At 47.6% G+C, this 23,930-nt stretch overlaps 1 protein-coding gene across 2 annotated transcripts in view; it reads right to left on the reverse strand.

Moving 5' to 3' along the window:
* ADGRD1 (adhesion G protein-coupled receptor D1) overlaps window positions 1-23,930 on the reverse strand; it is a 181,604-nt gene that overhangs the window by 123,370 nt on the left and 34,304 nt on the right. For both annotated transcript variants that reach the window (XM_021072216.1, XM_003483408.3), the window contains 8 exons: window positions 20,106-20,285; window positions 17,074-17,328; window positions 14,627-14,691; window positions 13,180-13,335; window positions 7,331-7,390; window positions 4,335-4,452; window positions 2,968-3,078; window positions 702-777 (listed from right to left, as the gene is read on the reverse strand). In XM_021072216.1, coding sequence (XP_020927875.1) covers window positions 702-777; window positions 2,968-3,078; window positions 4,335-4,452; window positions 7,331-7,390; window positions 13,180-13,335; window positions 14,627-14,691; window positions 17,074-17,328; window positions 20,106-20,285 — 1,021 coding nt within the window. The remainder of the gene's footprint in view (window positions 1-701; window positions 778-2,967; window positions 3,079-4,334; window positions 4,453-7,330; window positions 7,391-13,179; window positions 13,336-14,626; window positions 14,692-17,073; window positions 17,329-20,105; window positions 20,286-23,930) is intronic.

A 23,930-nucleotide genomic window follows, 5' to 3' on the forward strand; every position in this document is an offset into this window, starting at 1 on the left:
GCCAATGAGAAAGCAGGATCTTCTCATACCATGGAGTCAGGATGGGCACATGACTCAAGTGGGCCAATCACAACCCTCCTGGGTTCCGAATGAAACTGGCTTTTCATTCAAAAAAGAGATTGGCTTTTCCTTCCTGAGATCTCAGGACCCAAACCCATGTGGGTCTGAAACTGATGAAGTCAGTCAGGCCTCTAGGGAGGGGCCTGCTGGAAATGAGCCAACACAGAGGAGAGAGAGGCAGGGGACAGAAAGACCAAGTCAGAGTGGCATCCTCTGGGTCCCTAGATCAAGCTGTGTCTGAAGCCGACTGAGTCCTGCCCTTCTTAGTCCCAAGAACCCTCAGTTCCCTGAATTTTCCTGGCCTAAGTTGATGTATCCAATACTCTTGACCAATGTAGACATTGCTGGCTTTTCATTCTACAGAAGTGGAAACTGAGGCACCGGGAGGTCAACTGACTTGTCCAAGGTCACTCAGCCTGTGCTCCTGACCACTGCACTGTCGGCCTCCCCAGTATTGGGGTCCCTGCATCTCCATCCTTTGCTCTAACAGTGAAGTACCAGGTGTTGGCATCACAAGTCCTCTGACACAGGACTGTGTGTACTGGTGATGGTGGGGACATGGGGGTGTCACAGCAGTCAGCCACCCAGCAAACAAGCACACCTCCTCCCTGCACCATGCTGTGTGGGTCCCAGAGACTCACCTGGTGTCAGCCGGCTGGATGTGGCTCAAGTAATAGTGCATGGAGTGGTACAGAAGGCCCACGATGGTGGTCCACGCTGGGGAAAGAGCAGACAGCAGGCACCTGTCAGCACTCCAGGAGACGAGCAGGAGAAACACCACCCCCGACACCTGTATACACAGCAAGCCCACTCCTTGGCAACACACAGTTCAGACCTCACACCCAAGAACCGGGCAGTCCCTTGGGGGAGAAGGGGAGGGACACTCAGGCACAGAACTGGCCATGAGGACAGAGTTTGAATAGAGACTCCACTCCACTCCTTTTTTTTTTTAATTCTTCTTCTTTGTTACACCCACGGCATGCAGAAGTTCCCAGACCAGGGATCGAACCCAAGCCACAGCAGCGACCCGAGCCACTGCAGTGACAATGTTGTATCCTTAACCCACTTCGCCACCAGGGAACTCCTCCACTCCACCCTTTGACTGTAACTGTAACTGCAACTGCGGCAACCACTCCCTGCTCCACCCTGAGCCAGCTGTGCACACACAGATGCTGAAGCTCCTGGGGGAGTCAGACTCACCAGGCACAGCATGAGCCCCATTGAGCCAGTGGACAGCAGTGGCTGTCAGTATCTGGAGGATTTAGAGCAATGCTAGCACTTGAGCGAGGCAGCAGATGCGGGATTTACAAGCCACACAGATGTCCGTCACGCCTTCAGCCAGGGCCCACCTCGCTATGATATGACCACAATGATATGAGACAAGAATCCTCTATTCTGTCACCTCCCTCTACTAGCTTAACAGGAGGCTGGGAGGAGCAAGCCGCAAGTGCACCTCTGAGCTCATTGGGGTATCTGTTAAGTATGTTAAAATTTCAGGAATGTATTTAACAACTCACATCACACTTGTGCACCAGGTACTAGTGTGAGAGTGTTGCCCTTTTGATTCTCACACCATACACTGCGATGGGTACTAAGACTGTCCTGTTTCACAGATGGGGAAACAGGGGCCCTGGGCGGGTTCCGTAACTTGCCCAGGCCCAACAGCCAGTAAGTGGCTGAACCGGGTAGTTGCCGAAAGAACCTGACAGAGTGTCCCTGAGGATGGAGATTCGATTCCTGGCCTCACTTTTTGGGTTAAGGATCCAGCATGGCTGGGAGCTGTGGTGTAGGTGGCAGACGCAGCTCGGATCCTGCGTAGCTATGGCTGTGGTGTAGGCCAGCAGCTGCAGCTCTGATTCGACCCCCAGCCTGGAAGCTTCCACATGCCTCAGGTGAGGCCACTAAAAAAAAAAAAAAAAAGTGGCTGAACCAGGATGCGAGCCCAGGAATCAGTGCTTATGATCGACACATCCTGCCCCCAAGTGTGAGACGTCTCCATGGGTACAGAGATGGTGAAGCTGTGGCCCTGCCGATTTTGAAAAACTGAGGATTTCTAACAGATCATGCAGCCAGGTGGTGAGAGATGAGAAAAGGTTAACCTCAGCATTGTCTCTGCCCTCCACCCACATTTCTGTGGCTCCCCCCAAGCGTGGGGGGACAGTCCCCTGAGAGGACATGTTGACATCCCTAAGCACCCTTCACACATGCAGACGAGAGGGTGCAGGGAGCAGAGGTGGGCTTCTCAGGGCTGGGGAGGGAGCACTCCATGCTGGGGAGGGAACACCACAGTCCTACACCCCCTGGCTTGGTCCCCAGACTCTAAGACAGAACCAGGAAGCATGTAACCTCCAACCAGATTGTTAGGACTGAGAACTCATGACCCCTGTGACAGTCAGAGGCCCCTGGGAGAGGAACAGAACTGCAGAGACACAGTCACTGTGTGAGGTCAGAGGGGACAGTCACTGCAGCCCAAATGGCCAGAGCCACCCAGCCCCGCAGCTCCTCCAGGGCCAGAGGAAGTAACGGGGGTCACCTCGGCCACTGGTTCATCATAATCCTTCACCTCGATGTGCCCAGGAGGAAAGCCCAGGGCCCTGGGCAGAGAAGCCCTGTTCCCAGCCTGAGGGCCACCCTAACAGGGAGGGGAAGTGGCCACCTCCTTTCAGGCTTTGCTAGGAATCACTTAGCAATCCGTTTAGAAGGCAGGTTCCCAGACCCTCCCCCACAGCCCTGTCCACTGTCAACACAACATCTTAGGATCCTCCCAAGACACACTGTGTTCCCACCTCGGAAACCTGGCCTGGGAGCAAGGGCAGCCCCTCCCTCCCCCTAGGTGCTGGCTCAGCTGGGCGGAGGCCCTCACTGAGGGCCCTGGGGCACACCCCCTGCCGCCCCCACCCAGCTCACCTTGGCTGTGGAAAGCCACGTGGGGGATCTCGATGTAGTTCTGCCCCCGGGCCGGGAAGCGGTAGTGGGAGGAATTCAAGGTCTTGGGGAGCAGTCTGGCCACAGAAAAGTCTACAACAAGCCAATGAAAAGAAGCTGTCAACTCCAGGGAAGGACCTCAGACTGTAAAACCCCCGCTTTTTTTTTTTTTTCTTTTTTTTTTTTCCTTTAATAGAATGAACTTCCTGGAGAGTATAATTACATTTAGGGAAAGAGGACCCCCAAAATAAGTGTCCAGGGCAGTAATTGCAACCCTGTGGCTGATATCCACCCCCCACCACCTGCCCCACCAGGCCCTGCAGGCACTCCGGGCCTGAGGTGACCTCTCTGCCCTCAGAGCAAGACGACAGCTCCAGATGCCTTGGGCACTGACTACCTCCAGGCCTGCGGAGACCCCTGTGCTGGGGGGCTCTGCCTCCATGTCACGGACCCCCGAGACACAGGGAAACAAAAACCTGAGACAGTCACCCCTGACTCGAAGCAAACACCAGCTCCCCACGGAAGGACATGACTCAGCCAACAAACTCCCCTTAAAACTAACCCAAGTGGGAGTGTCTTCTGTGGCACAAATGGGATGGGCCACCTCTCTGCAGCACGAGGACACAGATTCAATCCCAGGCCCCACACAGTGGGTTAAAGGATCTGTCGGTATTGGTTGCAACTGTGGCTCAGATCTGATCCCTGGCCTGGGAATTCCATATGCCACCGGGCAGCCAAAAATGAAAAAAATAAATAAATAAAACACATACGAAAACAAAAAAACAAACCAAAAAAAAAAAAAAACCTAATGCAAATGGGTGAATTAAGCTTACTTTCTAGAGTTTGGCTCTGGTGGTAAAGTACTCATGCACCACGCTCCCTAGACACAGACTCTTAAAATAAAAGAGCCGCGATGCCTGCTTTGTATGGGACTGCATGACCATTAGCTTGGAAAAGGTTCCAGCTGACCCAAGAAAACCTGCTTGTGCACCTGTCACCCCACAGATACTGCTGCTTCTCGCCTCCTGTTCTGAACTAGGCCAGTTGTCACCTGAGATGAATTTGGCCCCCAAGGACACATAAAAGGCTCACATGGTCTGGTGTCCACATCACAGCTGAGCTCAGCCTCCCCGACCTAACTCTGTCTTCCTCCAAAATGTAACTGTCCAGCAGGCAATGCACAAGTTCAAGTCCACCGATAGTGTGCGAAGCTTGTGCACATCCGTAAGCACATGACAAAGTGCAGGAGCACAGCAAAGTTCAACATCGAGGCGGCACTGGCCACACCCCCACCCTGGCTCCTCCCACCACACTGCCAGTCACTGCCCGCGCCCAGGCTGCCAGGCTACCTGCCATGGACGAGGAGCCCACGATGGTGACATGGGCCTCTCTGGGCTGCAGGTTGGAAGATATGTGGCTCATGACGGCTTCGACAGTTTCGATCAAGCCCAGCACCATGGTGCCATCCTGGAAGCAACGGAGACACAGAGATATGAAGATGGAACTCCATCCGCAAGTGCCCCACACTGAAGCATCAAACTCACAAGATCAGACTGCCAACATTTCTGCAGAGGAGGAACCAACGCCCAGCAGCCACTCTGTTCTCACAACAACCAGCCGAGAGGAGAGGCAGTCACACCACTACCTCATTTCACAGGCACCGGGGTGACCTCTGAGGTCACCCAGCCCAGCTGAGTTTGCAGAATGTGGATGCCGGCCGAGGTTTGACTTTGGTCTCCCAGGCCATCAGCTCCAAGGTGTCTACGCTCAGACACGGGGAGACCTTCCTGATCCTAGTTCCTTCCACTCTGAACTCAATGGGGACCTTGGCAAGTCTCTGACCTGCCCTCCCAACTCCATCCCTTTCTGTTTCACAAGGAAGGGGCTAAAAGTTCCCAAATATTCTCCAGGATGAGGACACCAGCAGTATAATCCTAGTCTCCATGAAGGGACAGAGGTGCCAGCATTCCAGGGCACCCCTGGCCTCCCTGATGTGCCTGGCATGTCCCCTCCCCTCCAAGGGCCTTTCGCTCTGAGTCCCCACAGCAGAGAGGACCCGGGAAGGCAGGGATCCCTCCTGGTCACCCCATATCTCTGCAGCCATCCCAGGACTAGGCTGATGGTCCCATATCATCAGACACACGTCTAGCAGGGAGGAGGAGTCTCAACCCCCCCACCAGGAGTGCAGTTTATAAATCTCTGCCATCACACTCCAGTTCTCCTTCCCGCCTTTCTGAAAAAGCATCTGCCTGTTGCTAGGCGTCCTCGGCATTCTCTCAGAAACACAGGTTCCATGAGAGTCTAATGAGCTGGAAATAGAACATTGAGGCCAATTTTAGGCATTTTCTTTCAGGCCTCTGGCCTGATTTCAATCAGCCAAGCATAGCTAAGCACATGACAATCTGTGTTTCTGGCATGCAGTTCTGTTGTAGCGGCTGATTCATACCTTCCCTTTAATGCACAGTAGAGCCTGCCTGAGTCTGAATAGTTTCATGATTATTCATATTTTGTGGCAGAGCTTTCAGAAAAAAATTAATGTAAAATGATGCAGAAAATACATCTGCTCAGGTCCTGCACTGGCCATCCTCTGGGTGTTTCCCAGGCTGCAGCCATGTACACAACGTCATGAACTCTGGAGGGCTGTGCCTTTTCAAAACAAATTTGTGGAGTGCTCACTGTGGTGCAGTGGGATTGGTGGCATCTCTGCATCCCCAGGACGCAAGTTAGATCCCTGGCCCAGCACAGTGGGTAAAAGACCCAGCCTTGCTACAGCTGAGGCATAGGTCACAACTGCAGGTCAAATCACATCCCTGGCCCAGGACCTCCATATGCCTTGGGGTGGCCAAAAAAGAAAAAAAAACAAACAAACAAAAAAAATGAACAAACAAAAATGAATTTGTTTCTAGGTAAGATTATATCAATCTGAAATTCATGACCATTTTTTTCTTCCTTTGCCAATGTGAAGTCCAATCTCATTCCCTTTGAAACTGTGCAAATAAATTTCATCACATGCAAACCATGGAGCAGTCTCATTAATAATGAGAGAATGAGATGGCATTCGGCCTCAAACTGGCAAATATTTTTTAAACATTATAGGAGTTCAGGAGGAGTACTTTAAATAATAGTGTGGTTATGGCCCTTCTAGGCAAGGCAGTTAAGAGTCCTCCTCATCCTCCCCCACCCCTGACAGAAAACCTGGACATTTCTGAGACAGCAGCATCAGAAAATGGGCAGAGCCAGGATCCTTAGGTCACTGGGTGGAGATGACGCTCCTCTGACCCACAGTGGACTTGGCATGAGTGAGAATTAAATGTGCACTGTGCTGAGCCATTGAGATGTAGGGCCTATTTGTTACTGCAGCACAACCTAGCCTAGACTGACTGATACAGCATTGCTGAAGAATACTTAATACCCCTGGGAAATGTTCTTGACATAATTAAAGAAAAAAACAGGTAAATTTAGATATATAGCATATTTGCAGAATATGATATGCATATAAGAGAACTGAAAACTAGATTGTTAAGAGGTATATATATGAGCGCTTACAATCATAATTGCTCAGCCTGAGGATTTCAGGTGATTTTTATTTTACATATATGTTTATTATCTGCTTTTTCTAACTTCGCCACAACATATTCACTTGTTCTATTTCTTAAATAAGTCAGGTCAATAAAGTTGGGAAAAAGAGAAGCTATTTTGATTTTTACACTTGTAATCATGAATATTTTCACACATTCAACTTTTTCCATTTAATATAGTAATCCTTAAACATCAAATAAGTGTTTTATTATCACTCAAGAACAATGTTATGGTTAAAAATATGTATTATTGGTGTTCCCACTGTGACACAGTGGGTTAAGAATTTGACTTCAGCAGCTCAGGTCACTGCAGAGGCACGGGTTTGATCCCCAGCCTGGCGCAGTGGGTTAAAGGATCCAGCATTGCCACAACTATGGTGTGGGGTGCAGCTGTGGCTCAGATTCAGTCCCTGGCCTGGGAACTTCCATATGCTGCGGGTGAGGCCAAAAGAAAAATTATGCATAATTATAATTAAAATGATAAACAAGCATACATCCCTCATGAAGAAATCCAACCACTCCCCTGCTCAGCATTGATAACAGTACCATGATACTTACACTCATAGAACTCTGATGCAGACAGAAGGCACAGAAAATCAGTTGTCTATCCAGTCAAAACAAGCCCTACTATCCCAGATTTCAAGACCGAGAGATGCACCATTTCTCTGACAGATGTGAATTGGGCCATGTTTATGCCACTTCAAGGAAGACAAAATGGTTCCCAAAGTACCTACGTTTTCTAAGACCAAAATGTTCTTTTTTCTTACCTCTGACACAGCACTCCAACTGGGCAAATGAAGAACTTCTCCCATGGCTTTTAAGAAAGTCTAAAAGCAAACAACACAACACTACTTAATATGTACCCTTAAGCCTCATAGTCATAAGACCTTGGATCTTCCTATTTTTATCACCCACTGGCTGGGTTTTACATATATATACTATACTACTATATATACAGTAGTAAAGGAAAACAGCTCCCATTAGTGGATCAAGTTACATTTTACAAAGCCCTTTTATAGATGTTATCTTATTGACTCCCTGTGACTACCCTTTAGTCAGTGACAAGCATTAATTGCTAGATGTGTGTTCACAGCTTAGTGACAGCAGAAGCCCTGAGCACAATGTCTGGGAGATAATAACTGACCTTCAGGAAAGGCATGTTGAATGAATGAATGTATAAATGAATAAAAGAATGAATGAATGAACAAATCAGGGCCTCCTTTATATGCTTTTCTTTGAATGGAAAGCTAAACTGACACAAAATAAACACTTGTTTAATTAGAATTTACTTTTCCATAAAGCAGAAATTACTTGGGGTCACTTGTCAAATCGCCTTAACACTATGTTTGGTTTGGCTATTATTCTAAGAAAGTGAAGTTAGCTTCTAACATCTTCAAATTGGGAGGTTTAAATGAAATTATGTGAATTTCCTCCTCCTTCTGAAAAAACAAGAAGCTTGGACAAGCCATAGCCCACAGACCCACATGGCCACAACTGACCAAAACTGAACAGCAGCTGATTCCTTAGTTAGTTATGTGTCCCTTGTTTACCTCAGTCCTCACCACTCCCTGTTGCCTTACACTTAGTCTGTTTCACTTATTTACATTACTTGAGTAGGTTTTTAACTATGTATCTTCCACTATAGACACCAGAATTAAACTTAGAACCCAGTCTAAACCTCCCATATTTCCAGCAAACAGCTTCTCCAGAAAAATCATGTTTCCTCATACACTTTTAAATGCTAAATATTTACAGAATACAGCATCAAAATGCCTCATACTTTCATTTATCTTTGATAAATACTCATAAGACTCTAAAATGCAATGCCTTAAAAATTAAAGATGAAAAAAGAATCATGATTCCTGCCCTCATTGGGTTTGAGGTCCAATGGCTTAGTTTCTAATCTAGAGCTGGGGTCTGCACTTTTCTTTAAAAGGATCACCTAGTAAAAAATTTAGGCTTTACTCACCATACAGTTGTGGAACAAACACTCAATTCTGCCACTCTAGTGCAAAGGTAGCACAAACAATCCATAACTGAATGACTGTATAAAATTTTATTTACAAAATAGGCAATGGGCTAGATTTGACCCAAGGGCTATACTTTGCCGACACAGGAATATAATCCAAGCCACATTTTTATCTTAAATTTTCTAGTAGCCATATTTTAAACAGTAAAAAGAAAACAGGTGAAATTAATTTTACTTAGCCCAACATAAAATATCACTTCATCATCTAACATAAAAATTACCAATTTGGTATTTTACAACCTTCTGTCATACTAAATTTTAGAGATCCTGGAGTTCTCCCTGTGGCTCAGTGGAAGCACATCTGACTAGTATCCATGAGGATGTGGGTTTGATCCCTGGCCTCGCTCAGTGGGTTAAGAATCCTACATTGCCGGGAGCTGTGGAGTAGGTCGCAGACGTGGCTCAGATCCTGCGTTGCTGTGGCTGTGGTGTAGGCTGGCAGTTGCAGCTCTGATTTAACTCCTAGCCCAGGAACTCTAAAAAAAAATTTTAGAGAACCCGCATGTATTTTATATTTACAGCACATCTTAATTTGAACTGGCCACAGTCCAAGCGCTCAAAAGCCATGGGTAGCTAATGACTACCTTATTACCTGGCACAGGAAATGACTTCTCATCACTTTTCTGTTCAACTCTTAGTGATGAGAAGCAAGACATCATGGAAAATTGGAAAATGGATGCCAAAGATTTTAATTTCTCATCCAGTCAGAAATCAGTGGAGTTTGGCAACAACAACAACAAAAAAAAAGGAGTTCCCGTCGTGGCGCAGTGGTTAACGAATCCGACTAGGAACCATGAGGTTGCAGGTTCGATCCCTGCCCTTGCTCAGTGGGTTAACGATCCGGCGTTGCCGTGAGCTGTGGTGTAGGTCGCAGACGCGGCTCGGATCCCGCGTTGCTGTGGCTCTGGCATAGGCCGGTGGCTACAGCTCCGATTCAACCCCTAGCCTGGGAACCTCCATATGCCGCGGGAGCGGCCCAATAAATAGCAACAACAACAATAAAAAAGACAAAAGACAAAAAAAAAAAAAAAAAAAAAAGAAATCAGTGGAGTTTGGGGTCAAGCTGCATAATTCCTCCCCAGGACACCCAGAATCAGGTTTCTCCACAAAGACCCACAACAGAGGTCTCAACCTGATGGCCCATGGGCTGAATCTGCCTCATAAATGTCTTTTATTTGGTTTACACATAATTGCTTTTGTTAGTGTGTCTGGTCTTTTTAAGGCTGCACCCATGGCATACAGAGGTTCCCAGGCTAGGGGTTGAATCAGAGCTCCAGCTGCCAGCCTACGCCACAGCTGCAGCAACGCAGGATCCAAGCTGCATCTGCAACCTATACCACAGCACACGGCAACACCAGATCCTTAACCCACTGAGGGATGCCAGGGATCGCACCTGTGTCCTCACAGATACTAATCAGATTCGTTTCTGCTGAGCCATGACGGAACTCCTGTACATAATTGCTTTTAAATTTCAGGTAGCTGTCCACTTTTTTAAAATTGAATGATTTTCCACTTAAAAATGCCATGGAGGAGCTCCCATCATGGCACAGTTGTTAACGAATCTGACTAGGAACCATGCATGAGGTTGTGGGTTTGATCCCTGGCCTCGCTCAGTGGGTTAAGGATCTGGGGTTGCCGTGAGCTGCGGTGTAGGTCTCAGACACGGCTCGGATCCCGCATTGCTGTGGCTCTGGTGTAGGCCGGTGGCTACAGCTCCGATTAGACTCCTAGCCTGGGAACCTCCATATGCTGCGGGAGCAGTCCTAGAAAAGGCAAAAAGACCAAAAAAAAAAAAAAAAATTGAAAAATGCCATAGAACTTTGCTTGCAAAATCAGAAGAAGTAACCCTAAAGGTTAAAATCAAGTGGCTCTGAGCATCTAGCTGCTACTCCCTGTGGGTGGGCTCATTCCAGTTTGCCCCAGTCTCTGCTTCTCCCTATTGTCTGTCTGACCCCATCAGCCATTTGTCTGGCCCCTACATGCATCTGAGTTTGCACTTTCCGAGGCTGTTCAGTATAACTGAGGGGAGGAGAGCCAAAGGAAAGAGGAAATCACCAAGTCTAAAAAGCAAGTGTTTCCTATGTTGATCTTCATTGGATTCTATGTTCCCTTACAGACATGTGAATCTCCTTCAAGGCTACGAAGGAGCCCCAGTCTCCCCTTCAACCTTCTGAACAGCCTGTTCCTCTAAGTATCCTCACATCCACTCCCTGAGCTCAGGTGGGGAGACCAGAAGTGCTTCCTGTGGAGAACTGGAAGTGCTCCGACACAGCTGCCTTGGCCCCGTGCATAACACCTTATGATTGGCTGAGCCAATGAGCAGGCCCACTCCCCTTGGCCAATGATTGGTCTAGCTGAGGTCATGTGAGGGGATATCTGCAGGAACCATGGGAAAGATTTTCCTCTTCTGTAAAGAGGGAGGTGCCTCCTGCCTTTCCTCTCTCTGCTGGTCTTTGTCAGTGAGGTGTGGTGATTGGAGCTGTCCTAGCCATTTGGAAACACAGCAGAATGCTTAGAGAGGGATCGAATCAGCTATCGCTCTGATTCGACCTCTAGCCTGGGAACCTCCATATTCAGTGGGTGCAGCCCTAAAAAGACAAAAAAAAAAAATGCAGTCCTATTACTGGTTATTTGCAGTCAATACCATTCTAACAGAGACTTGGGTAATCAAATTATCCCCATGTCACAGATTGGGACACAGGCTTGCAGAGGTTAAAAACGTGGCCAAGGACATAACTGAAGGTCAGACCAGCTTCCCCGACTCCAGAATTATAAGCTCTCACAGCTCAGGATATCCCCTTATAGCACTTTTCAGACTCCACAGTCCATCTTCACCCTGTCAACCCTGAGCCTCTTGGAAACAAAGTGGTTCTTGGTCATTCCAGATCCCCAGAACCTAGCATGGTCTATGAATGAATCAAAGAAATCTAAGAAGTGTAACTCTTGCTTCTCTCACCTTCGCAGGAAAGCTCCCAGGACCCTCCCTGCATTTCAGGATGTCTTGTTTTAATGAACACATGCTTTCACGTGCTTCTTTGGGCCCCTCTTCAACAAGGAATCCAGTAAGAATTAAGAACCCTTAAAAAGCACTCACCAAGTGCCAGACACAGTACAATGAACATAGGAACCGTTTTGGTCCCCAATTAGGTGGGTACTATTATCATCTCCCCTATATCTCAGATGAGCAAAATGAGACAGAGAGATGCTAAATAACATGACCAAAGGTGTGCAGTAAGTAACCAACAGAGAGTAAGTAACAACCCGGCAGTGAGACCCTAAGATACATCCTGCTCCTAACCCATATGCTGCACTTTTGAGGTGAAACAGCCTCAAACATCCCTTCTCTCTCCATATCAGCCAAGAGCCGTGGGCTGAGATTGAAGCTGTCAAGCCCCAAGAGCCCAGCATCGTCCTCTACTTTGATCCCAGAAAGATTCTGAGAAGGAAAAAAGAAAGCACCTTGATTCCAATGTCATACGTGGTGCATTCACTAAGTGCTTTAGATGACTCTGGGAACACCCACTGAGATACAAGTTACAGCATTTGGGTCATACTGTGGACCCACAGCTAAATCTGCCAAAGACCCAACTTTAACCTGTAGCTAAGGGAGGTAAGCCGAGTTTAAAATGGGAGTTGCATCACTTACATGTGGAATCTGAAAAAAGGACTCAATAAACTTCTTTGCAGAACAGATACTGACTCACAGACTTTGAAAAACTTATGATTTCCAAAGGAGAGAGGTTGGGGGGTTGGCAGGATGCCGGGGGTTTAGGATGGAAACGTTATAAAATTGGGTTGTGATGATCATTGTACAACTGTAAATGTAAAAAACTCGTTGAGTAATATAAAAATGAAATAAAATGGGAGTTTCAAACTCAAAGGCCTCCAGAGGCCAGATAGATGGAGAAGTGGGCCAGGCTGTCTGGGCGCTAGGAAAACAAAGAGTTGAGTCCCATCCAAAGGGATGCAGGAGAGACCACAGAGCTGTGTTGAGCTGGCTGGAGTGGCCACGTCATCTGGTTGTTCAGGAGACTTCAGAACCCCAGACTTGTGTGTGTGTGTGTGTGTGTGTGTGTCTTTTTAGGGCCACACCCTTGGCATGTAGAGGTTCCCAGGCTAGGGGTCCAATCAGAGCTGTAGCCACCAGGCTACACCAGAGCCACAGCAACACAGGATCCAAGCCACGTCTGCAACCTATACCACAGCTCACAGCAATGCCAGATCCTCAACCCACTAAGCAAGGCCAGGGATAGAACACATGTCCTTGTGGACGCTAGTTGGATTCATTAATGGCTGAGCCACGATGAGAACTCCTTGAACCCCAGACTTTTATATACAGGTTCCTCATTTTTTTAAACTCTGTGTAGGTCAAACAAGACACGTCTGAGTTGGAGCTCCCTGGTAGCACAGCGGGTTAAGGATCCAGCATTGTCACTGCTGGGGCAAGGATTTGATCCCTGGCCCGGGGAACTTCTGCATGCTGTGGGTATGGAAAAAAAAAAAAAAAAAAAAAAAAAGACACATCTGGCAGTTTGCCATCCCTGATCCATCCCTGGTCCACTCAGCACAGAAATCAGAGGGCTTCACCTTGGTGAGATTCAGCGCTGTCTCCTCCGAGAGGAATTTATTGGGTAAGCTGAGCGACACATTTTGAAGGTAGTTCAAAACAATTCCTGGACTCTGGAAGTTTTTCCTCTCCTCTGTCAAGTTGGTTATGATGGGATGGTAGGCATCAGTGGGCACCTGAAGAGAGTTCAGCGACATGAGTTGCTATTAAGAACGTTAAGCCGAGACGTTCTCCAGAAGTTCAATGCCTCCTCTGGGCCTCATGCTTCTTCCACCAGAATAATCATGATTATGGCGCCTACTCTCTACCTGGCGCCCTGGTGACTATTTTACATATATTAACATTTCATCCTTATACCAACCCCATCAAATACACACCCACTTAGTAGACGAAACTAAGCACAGAGAGGCTGACGTGGAAATAAATGAGAGCACTGGGATCTGAACCCACACAGATAGTTCGAGAATTTATTCACTCACTTTTTGTTTTGCTTTGTTTTCTTACAGCCACACCTGGGGCATATGAAGTTCCCCGGCTAGGGGGCTGAATCAGAGCTGTAGCCGCTGGCCTACACCACAGCCACAGCCACAGCCACAGCCACACAGGATCCTTAACCCACTGAGCAAGGCCAGGGATAGAACCCGCCTCCTCACGGATACTAGTTGGGTTCATTACGGCTGAACCACAAGGGGAACTCCCTGTTCACTCACTGTTAAAATTCTGTGGAAGGAAAGTTGTTGTTGGATCACCAAAGCTAATTCTAGAGGGGAACATTTTGCCAATGAATCGATCCTTTCCTCAAACTTCAGAAGAAAGAGGCACAGAGAGGAGGCAAGTGTAGAGATCAGCTCCTCCTTGCTCTCTGCCCAGGGTGCCAAGGGCACCAGGAAACAGCCTTGGGGGCCAGTGGTCCCTGCGAAGGCTTGTTCACTCTACGTAGGCCTGAGGCTACAGGCCACAGGAAGCAGAGGCTCTTTTCTTCACTCACTCTAGCATCAAGAATCAGTGCCCACATTATCTTCTCCTCCATTTACTTTTGTTTTTGTTTTTGTTTTTTGTTTTTTTGTCTTTTTGCCTTTTCTACGGCCACTCCCGAAGCATATGGAGGTTCCCAGGCTGGGAGTCTAATCAGAGCTCTAGCTGCCGGCTTACACCAGAGCCACAGCAATGCCAGATCCGAGCCGCATCTGTGACCTACACCGCAGCTCATGGCAATGCCAGATCCTTAACCCACTGAGCGAGGCCAGGGATCGAACCCACAACCTCATGGTTCCTAGTCAGATTCGTTAACCATTGAGCCATGATGGGAACACCTCTCCTCCATTTATTATATCTTCCCAGACAGTATACGGCTGGTAACTGTGAGCCAGACTCTCCTGGCATATAGTCTAAGCAAAAAAAAGACATCCCAAGATGGGGCAGTGAGGGGGTGGGTGGGGAGGGCAAAAGAGAAATGCATCTGCTCACCATGGTGTTTGCTGTGGGTGTCATGAAGAAGTTTGGTGATGCTGAAGACAACAAAACATGCTTTCCTGGAAAAACATCGATAATGCTTAATTAAGGACTAAAACACAGTCCCCTGGTCCACCCTCAAGAAGGCCTGTCTTCATTCAAAAATCGACCAGCTTCATACCCCAACTAAGAGAAGGCAAGAATGTCTTGAGTAGGAACGTTGCCAGAAAGATAAAGGGCTCAGAAATTGGCTGAATGGGTAAACTGTATGGATTTTCGCAGGTCAAGTTATTTTTCTGTTTTGATTCTAAATCTCTTGGGAACACCCTTAATTGTATAAAAAGATGGCTTGATACACACTTTTACTGATTGCAAAGAAAGAAGCAAAAGAAATGGATTTCCATGGCTTCTGGACTAGTTAGAGATAAAATACATTGTGGTTTGTCACCGGGCTGGGACAAACAGGAGGCCTGCTCTGGTTCAGCAAAAGTGAGGGCGTGCGCCACCCTGCGAGATGCCAAAGTGTTAACAGAACACCTCTCCTGAACCCCGAAAGGATCACTCAGCACCCTCCCGAGTGTGGGGTGCGGGAGGGGGTGGGGATGACGCACCACATCCCTGAGCCCAGACATGTCCTGTGACAGGGGTTTGCTGGGACAGCTACAAGGGCCAGAGACACCAATCCCTCTTTCCAGTGTTGTAAAACAATAAGCTATCAAGAAGGCAGGACTGGGGAGTTCCCACGTGGCACAGTGAGTTAAGAAGCTGACTGCAGCAGCCTAAGTCACTGTGGAATTGTGGGTTAGATCACTGGCCCCACATAGTGTGTTAAAAGATCCAGTGGTGCAGCTTGTATTTAATCCCTAGCCCCAGGAACTTCCATAGGCCTCGGGTAAGACCATGAAAAAAAAAAAAAAAAAGGGAGTTCCCATCGTGGCTCAGTAGGTTAAGAACCCAACAAGTATCTATGAGGATTTGGGTTCAATCTCTGGCCTCGCTCAGTGGGTTAAGGATCCAGCATTGCTGAGAGCTGTGTTGTAGGTCTCAGACGTGGCTTGGATCTTGTGTTGCTGTGGCTGTGGGGTAGGCTGACAGCTATAGCTCTGACTTGACCCCTAGCCTGGAACCTCCATATGCCACAGACGCAGCCCTAAAAAAAGCCAAAACAAACAAACAAACAAAAATTTACTTAAAATTAAAGAAAAAATAAGGAAGGCAAGATCTGTTTGAGGCTCTCAGTTAACACAAATATGAATGACTTCTTAGTCTCAAAGTGACCAATCTCTGAATCTTGGGCAATAAAATGCAAGAGACGGATGTCCTTTCTTCTCCTAGGGCATGGTATATTTTACACGTCCTGTGTCACTTCTGTGAAAGGAAATGAAGTCCCTTTTCTGAGTGAAAGGCTGCAATGAACACAGGCGACTCGGCTTGCACAGCGGCTCTGAGATTAGATAGATGGATGGATGGATAGATGGATAGATAGGCAGATAGGTAGGTAGGAAACAGTGTGTTCACTCGTGGGCAGAATGAAAATGGAATTGTAGGGAATGTATAAATATTAGTTTTAAAAACAGCTAAAATGTATTGACAATGTGCCTTATTCAGGCAAGTCAATGGCCTGACACCCTTGCCCCATTTAATCTTCCCAACATCCCAAGGCAGGGGTAGTGGTGTTTTCATTCATTCACAGAGGAAAAAACTGTGATTTGGAGAGATTAAGACACAAAAGACCACATACATATGATTCCATGTATACGGACTCTCCAGAATAGGCAAAGCCACAGAGACAGAAAGTGAATGAGTGGTTGCCAGGGGCTGGGGGAGGAGGAAACGGGGAGTGACTGCTAATGGTGCTGCTTCCTTGAAGGATGATGACCGTACAAACTGTGGCCATAGTAAGTACCACTGAATTGTACACTGTAAAATGGCTGCATTTGTGTTATATGAATTCCACCACCAGTTTTTAAAAGTCACTTCACAAGTCCCAGGGCTTATCGAGGTTGGGGTAGGATGTGAACCCAGGTTCCCTCCAAGTCCCTGATCTGAACCACTGCTCCATGCTGAGCGTCCTTGGGGCTCTCCAAGGGCCTGTGGGTGGGCCTAGCACGTGGGAGGCATAGGGTAAACATTTGTGCATGAAATGCACTAATGGGCCTGGACTATTGACTTCCCACAACAACTGTGAATAACCACCTGTCACGTGCACCTTGAAGCACCCCCCCCCCAACCAGTGCAAGAATATCCATCTCAGTATGTTTCTGGTAAGTTGTTGATTCCTTCATCTTAGGGAGCGAATGTTCTAGAAAAAAACCACTGTATTAATGAGATTCATTAGGACACAGCTGTGTCAGGAGAGTGGGGAGAAATGCTGGGAAGGGGAGGCAGTTCAAAGGTCCCCACCCCACCCCCGACCCTGCTGGAGCTAACATCACACCCGCAGCCCGGTGCCCCTCACTGACCAACAGCGGCTGTGAAGTACATGGCGATCTCGTCCGGAGTCAGGGCGCGCTCCCAGATGATGAACTCGTCAAATGCTCCGTTGTCGTAGCGCTTGGTCTGGTCCTGCTCGGACCCTATCACGAGGTTGGCATTGGGCTCCCCGTAGGCATGAGCCTCTTTTCCACTCGGGTCTGAGTTGCTCAGAGTCCCGTTGACATAGACTTTCAGACCCTCCTTGAACTTCCAGGTAAACAGGACGTGAGTCCAGTAGGGGCCTGAAAAAGAGCAGAGACAGGTTTCTGATGATGTGGGTGGAGCGGCACTCGAGGTGGTCCTACCAGTTTTCAGCGCATCCCTCTTGCTTATGATGACTGGTCACTGCTGCCTTTGGTTGCGACCTAAAGATAGGTCCTAATATACATCTGACCTGCCTCAGTTCTTTGGTGCACAGGAAAGAAACCACTCCCATCCCCCAAATCCCAGAAGCAGTTCAGAGACCCTCTGCCATTTGATTTTCCTTTAATGATTTTATTTTATTTTGGCCGCACCTGTGGCATGTAGAAGTTCCCGGGCCGGGGGATCGAACGAGTGCCACAGCAGTGACAACACTGAATCCCTAACCACTAGACTGCCAGGGACCTCCAACCCTTTTCCATTTTAAATTAAATGAAATAATAATAAGCAATGAGGTTCCAGTCTCTTGGAATATATATATATATATATATATATATATATATATACACACACACATTCATATATATATGTATATATATATACACACACACATTCATATATATATGTATATATATACACACACATTCATATATATGTATACACACACATTCATATATATATATACACACACATTCATATATATATATATACACACACATTCATATATATATATATACACACACATTCATATATATATATATATATATATATGACTAGGTCACTTTGCTGCCCAGCAGAAATTGGCACAACATTGTAAGTCTTTTAAAAAAAATTTTTTTAATTAAAAAGACAAAAAAAGAAATAATAACTCATGGTCATAACTTGTTCAAAAACATTCTTTTAATCCAGCCAGTGACTGCAGTGCAGGTCACTGAGACCTATCTGAGGGCCTCATGCAGCCTGCAGGGTACTGGGGTCCACCTCAGCCCTGACCTTGTCCATGTGACATCAACCATCATGGCGGCACCATGGAGGACAGACCACCCCTGGCTCCATCAGGATCCTCCTTCAGGAGCCGCTGCAGTGACTGGTCACTCCGGCATGAGAATCACATTCACCCACAAGAGGAAAGCTGGGCAGACTTTGACAGCAGCTTGATCCACAAAGAGCCCCACTTCCTCGCACAGGTGTGTTGACTTGCCCGTCACCCAAGCCAGGTGCTCCTCTTAAATCACCCAGCACTTAGGCCAGGCTTCCCACTGGGGACTGGGCAACTTTCTAACTGTGAGTCTCGCGAGAACACTTGGATCTAGACAGGTCCAAAGTTATCATGGCCCTTGAGAGTGAAGGCAAGGATAACACATCTTTCAATGAACAAATAAAGGGCTCATTGCCAGGCAGAAATGTTTACAGTTCTCCCTGTTTCTCTGGGTGGAGGAATAGCCAAGGTTCAGCAGACCTGACTTTAAAACACGTTCCAAAAACCTGCCTGGTGCCTGATGCTGTGTCAGCCCCAAGAAGCATGGGGATGAGGCCCTTACATAAGAAGCTGGTAGTGGGTAGGATGTGACAAGGGCCAAGAACAAACTACAGGACCAGCAGGTCTTCCCAGGAAAGGGAGGCAGAGATGCCTTCTGGCCTCCAGATCAGAAAGGGCAGATCCTCTCCAACTCATCCTTTCAAACATTCAGTGTGCATTGAATGTTCCCCTTTTCCAGAGTGGGGGTAGAAACGTGGTCCATGCTCACAGCACCCAGAGAATCAAGCATATACAGTTCAGTACTCACTGTACATTGCGACTCCAGGTTCCTTGTGCACTAACAGCCACCCTACGACCTAATCCCATTATTGTGCTCCCTCCCATTACAGATGCTGAGACACACAGAGGGTGAGTAAGGCACCCAGGGCCACACAGCTAGCAGAGTAAGTGCACTGCAGGATGTGGTCCCAGCCAGAGTCCATGCTTTTAACATAGAGACATAGAACCCTCTTCTCTTTTTTTTATAGCCAAATGTGCAGCATATGGAGATTCCCAGGCGAGGGCTTGAATCAGAGCTGCAGCTGCTGGCCTATGCCAGGTGGCCACCCATCACCCTGTGCCCCAGAGATGTGAGGGGAGCTCCCCACAAGGTGGAATCATCAGACAGAACTGTGTGGCCTTCCACCACCCATCTTCACACTCAGCCACAGCTGCACGCACCTGGTCCCCACACGTCCCCAAGCATCCCTCCGGAATCCCAGGCCCTCACTGGTACCCACACGCCTCCCCTCCAGCATCTTTTCTTTCTCTCAATCGTCAGCTCCTCCCTCTTTTCCAAAAGCTTTTGTACATCATAGCTTATAAACATTTCCAAGTTTATACCACTAAGAAGAAGGAGAAGGGGCAGGAAGGAGAGGAGGAAGAGAAGAGGTGGGGGAGGAGGAAGATGGGGGGTCAAGAAAAGAAAGAGAAACAATAACCAGGTGTGGAAAGCACTTTGCATGTGATAGTCCATTTATTTTCCCCCAAGCTGCGGGGTAAGTACTATTAATGTCTTCACATGGCAGCAATGAGGCTGGGGTGGTAAATAACATGATGTGGTGACACAGTCTGCAATCAAAGAGACCCTGGCCCTTAACCATCATGGGGACATCTCAGCAAAGGACATGATCTCGCCCTTTGCAGTAATTCTTCCCAAGCACCCCCTCAGAGGAAGGAAAGGGCTCATGTGCCCAGAGGCCAAAGGGCGAGAGCTCTGTGCCCTTGGGTTCAACCACTTCCCAACTTGGGAAGGGCCTTGTCCCTGCTCCCCCTCAACCCCCACCCCCCAACCCCCTCACCCACTCCCCACCACCCACCCCCGCCTCCCTGAGCATCCCTCAGCAGCAGCACCCTTACCTGGGGGGCTGAAGGTGGCCTCCCATGTCATGGAGTTGTCATGGGTGTACAGCTCCACAGAGCCCTTGCCGCCTCTGGAGCAGACTTTGAACAAGTTGGAAATGACCTGTCCCCCATACGCAAACGGAGCTGATCTGGACTGTTCTCCTTGTATCTTCCAGAAAAAAGAGAACGTGACCCCTGAGGACAAGAAAGGCCTGGGGTTATTATTCATGAAAAGCAAAAGGGACTTCACCTCACAGAAGCAGAGCCCTCTCCCAGCTCTTCATTTTTCATTTAAAAAGCAGTTTTTTGGTTTGTTTGTTTTTCTCATTCTAGAAACCATGCGGGTTCAATTCAGAAAAGACAGACAGCAAGAACAGGTAATGTTTATTAAGGGCTCGTTAAGTACTAGACACTTTTCTAAGTTTTAAATGAACAGTCTCTACACTTACATATTACAAAACCTGGCTGTCACCCCCATTATGCAGATGAAGAAACTGAGGACCATTTGCCCAGAGTCCGTGAACTAGGACAGACTCTAATGAGATTCAAACTCAGTCAACCCCCACAGACAGCATCTGTTACCTTCCAAAACCTCCTCCATAAACATATTTTACAAAGAAAGGAACCAGCTTACACATACTAGTTTATAAGCCACATTTTTTAAAAAACTTACTGCATCATAAACTCCCTCCAAGGTCCATAAGTACACCTTTATGTCATCGTTTATACCCACACAGCATCACATTCTGATCAGGAACTGTCATATATATGTGTTTGTGTGTGTGTATATATATGTGTGTGGGTGTGTGTGGGTGTGTGTGTGTATGCAGAAGTTCCTGGTCAGGGATCGAGCCTGCGCCATAGTAGCAGCGACCTAAGCCACAGCAGTGACAATGCCAGATCCTTAACCCAATGAGCCACCAAGGAACTCCTGTTATTTAAATTAAAAAAAAAAAATGCCACTCCCCCCCATGGTTAGGTCTTAAAATGTCTTTCAACTTTTTAATTTTCCAAAAAGAGCTGGAAGCTAAACCTCTCTGCACATCTTGGATTAAATGCCTTTAGGATAAATTCCCAGCACAGAATTTCTCAGCAAAGAGGAAGACCACATTGAAAAGTTTTGATACCTACAATCATTCATTTCCAACAAAGTGGGGTACACAGGGGTTCTGGCGGCCATTCATTTCAAAACACCTGGTTTGCAGGCTCCCAAGCGCTGAGCGGGGGGACCCACACTTCTCAAGGACTAAGTGGTCTGGGCTCGGATGGTAATGTAAATGAGCAGGCTCCTCAGTGGGTGTGTCTCCATCACCAGAAGGGGGGGGCGGGGAGGAGGGGACACGACACGCGTGAGGAGCAGAGCCAGCTCTGACCCATGATCACCTGGTAGGCTGGGGACTGGCTCCCCAGGGAGGAGTAAAGGTGGCCGGACGCGGCTGGAAGCTCCTGCCCTTGTCCCTCGGAGTTCCCTAACTGCCTCCACTCTGCTTCTCCGATTCCAGTCACATTTACTCTTTCTTTGCATTTGAGTAAATGCCGTGCGTGTGTGCATGCGTGCGTACGGACGTACGCATGCACGCAGCCTGCCTGGACGCTGCATGCGGAAGCTAGAAAGACAAGGGTCAGCGCTACCCCAGCAACGTGGCTCGGCGGGGGATGGGAAAGCTTCACGGATGCTGGGAAAAGATGTTGCTCTGAGATGATCAAAGCAGGCCCACAATGGGGGTGGAAGGGGTGTCCTGAGCCTTATTTATATAAATGGCACCAAATTCACAGTTTGAATCTTATCTTCAATTGAGGTTATGGGCAGAGTCTGAGTCACTGAATTAAAAGAAAGCATTTGTCACCCAGTCCCAAACGTGTGTCCCAAAAACCAACCGTCCTGGCCGTAATGCCTTATGAGTGGACAAATTCGCTACAAGTTGTCCAAAGGTCTTCAGATGATATCATGGTGACAATTGCATTGCTTTGTACTTTTGTGGGGCCAGAGCCTTAATATGATTAAAATTGACATGGCATGATTTTATAAGCCTGGTTTGGAATGTCTCCATTTTAAAAAAAATATTAAGAGGAACCTCCAGATAATGGATGGGGTCTGGACCTTTCTTTAGCTGAGTATGGTCTTTTTTTTTTTTTTTTTTATGGCTACACCTGTAGCACATGGAAGTCCCTGGGCTAGGAGTCAAATTGGAGCTGCAGCTGCCAGCCTACACCACAGCCGCAGCAACAAGGGATCCAATCTGCATCTGTGACCTGCCCCTCAACTTGTGGCAACTCAACGAGGCCAGTGATCACACCCCAACCCTCACAGAGACAAAGTCAGGCAGGTCCTTAACCCACTGAGCCACAACACGAACGCCCCCCCCCCTTTTTTTGCCACACCCATGACATTGAAAAATTCCCAGGCCAGGGATTAAACCCACACCACAGTAGTAACCAGAGCCACAGCTGTGGCAACCAGGATCCTTAACCCGCCCACTGAGCCATCAGTGAACTCCCGGAACATGTTCTTAGGGCTACTGAGGAGAGAAAAAGTCCTCAAACGTGCCCTGTGATGGGGTCACCCCAACAAGAAGATGGGACTTGACAGGCTTCTCCAAGGGCTGCTGGGCTGTCCCAGACACTATCCCTCTCCAGCCCACTCCCTGCAAAGGCAGCAGGTGGAGGGAGGGGACTCCAGGCCGGGGGTATCCCAGCACCTCTGCCCGCCTTGCACTGCAGTGGTGCAGAGTCCAGAATAACCCCCCACACCTTCCTGCTGGGCCCCTCCACTCGGCAACAACCGATTTCATGGAGAAACAGACACAGCACATTGTGAAACTTCTGTTATGAAACAAATTCCCAGTAGGATGCACAAAAGCCTATTTTTTCCCAAACACTTTGCTGCATTTAAAAATTCCTTTCACTCCATCCACTCCATCCTGTCTTGGCCAAATGTCTTTCTGTCCAGGAAGAAAAAATAAAAATCGAACATTCGGTTTGGTGTTAGGTAAGAAAAATTCAAAACAAATCAGAAGCCGAGCTTTTCATTTTTGTTAATTCAGCTTATAATAATCATTTCTATCTGATGGACAGCCTGGATTTTTTTTAATCTTTTTGACTGCGCCCAGGACATGTGGAAGGTCCCAGGCCAGGGATCGACCTCTCCCCGCAGCAGAGAAAACACCAAATCCTTAACTCACTGCACCACAAGAGAACTCCACAACTAACACTTAAATATCAATTTACATCTTCGTAGAGTATTAAAAGATTCACACTGGGCCCCCTAATATTATTATTTTCAGGAACTTTGCTTCATGCACCTGGGACTATCATTACAAAGAAGAAAAAAATATGAAAGAAAAATAAGTGCCATATTGACAAGATGATTCAACACTTTTCTGCCTCTTAATGAGCTTTTTTTTTTCTTTTTTTTTTTGTCTTTTGAGGGCTGCACCCTCACCATATGGAAGTTCCCAGTCTAGGGGTCAAATTGGAGCTGAAGCTGCTGGCCTACACCACAGCCACAGCAACTCAGATCCAAGCCATGACTTCGACCTACACCACAGCTCCTGGCAATGCTGGATCCTTAACCCAATGAGCAAGGCCAGGGATTGACCCCGTGTCCTCATGGATACTAATAGGGTTCATTATCACTGAGCCACGATGGGAACTCCTTTCCTTATGAGCATTAAATTTATTCATCCAAAAAATAAAGTGAGGGAGTTCCCTTATGGGGCAGCAAGTTAAGGATCTGGCATTATTACTGCAGCAGCTAAGGCGGCTGCTGTGGCAAGGGTTCTATCCCTGGCCCAGAACTTCCACATGCCTCAGGCACAGCCAAAAAAAAAGTTAGGAAAG

The sequence above is a fragment of the Sus scrofa genome, chromosome 14, assembly GCF_000003025.6.
Source record: "Sus scrofa isolate TJ Tabasco breed Duroc chromosome 14, Sscrofa11.1, whole genome shotgun sequence".
NCBI lineage: Eukaryota > Metazoa > Chordata > Mammalia > Artiodactyla > Suidae > Sus > Sus scrofa.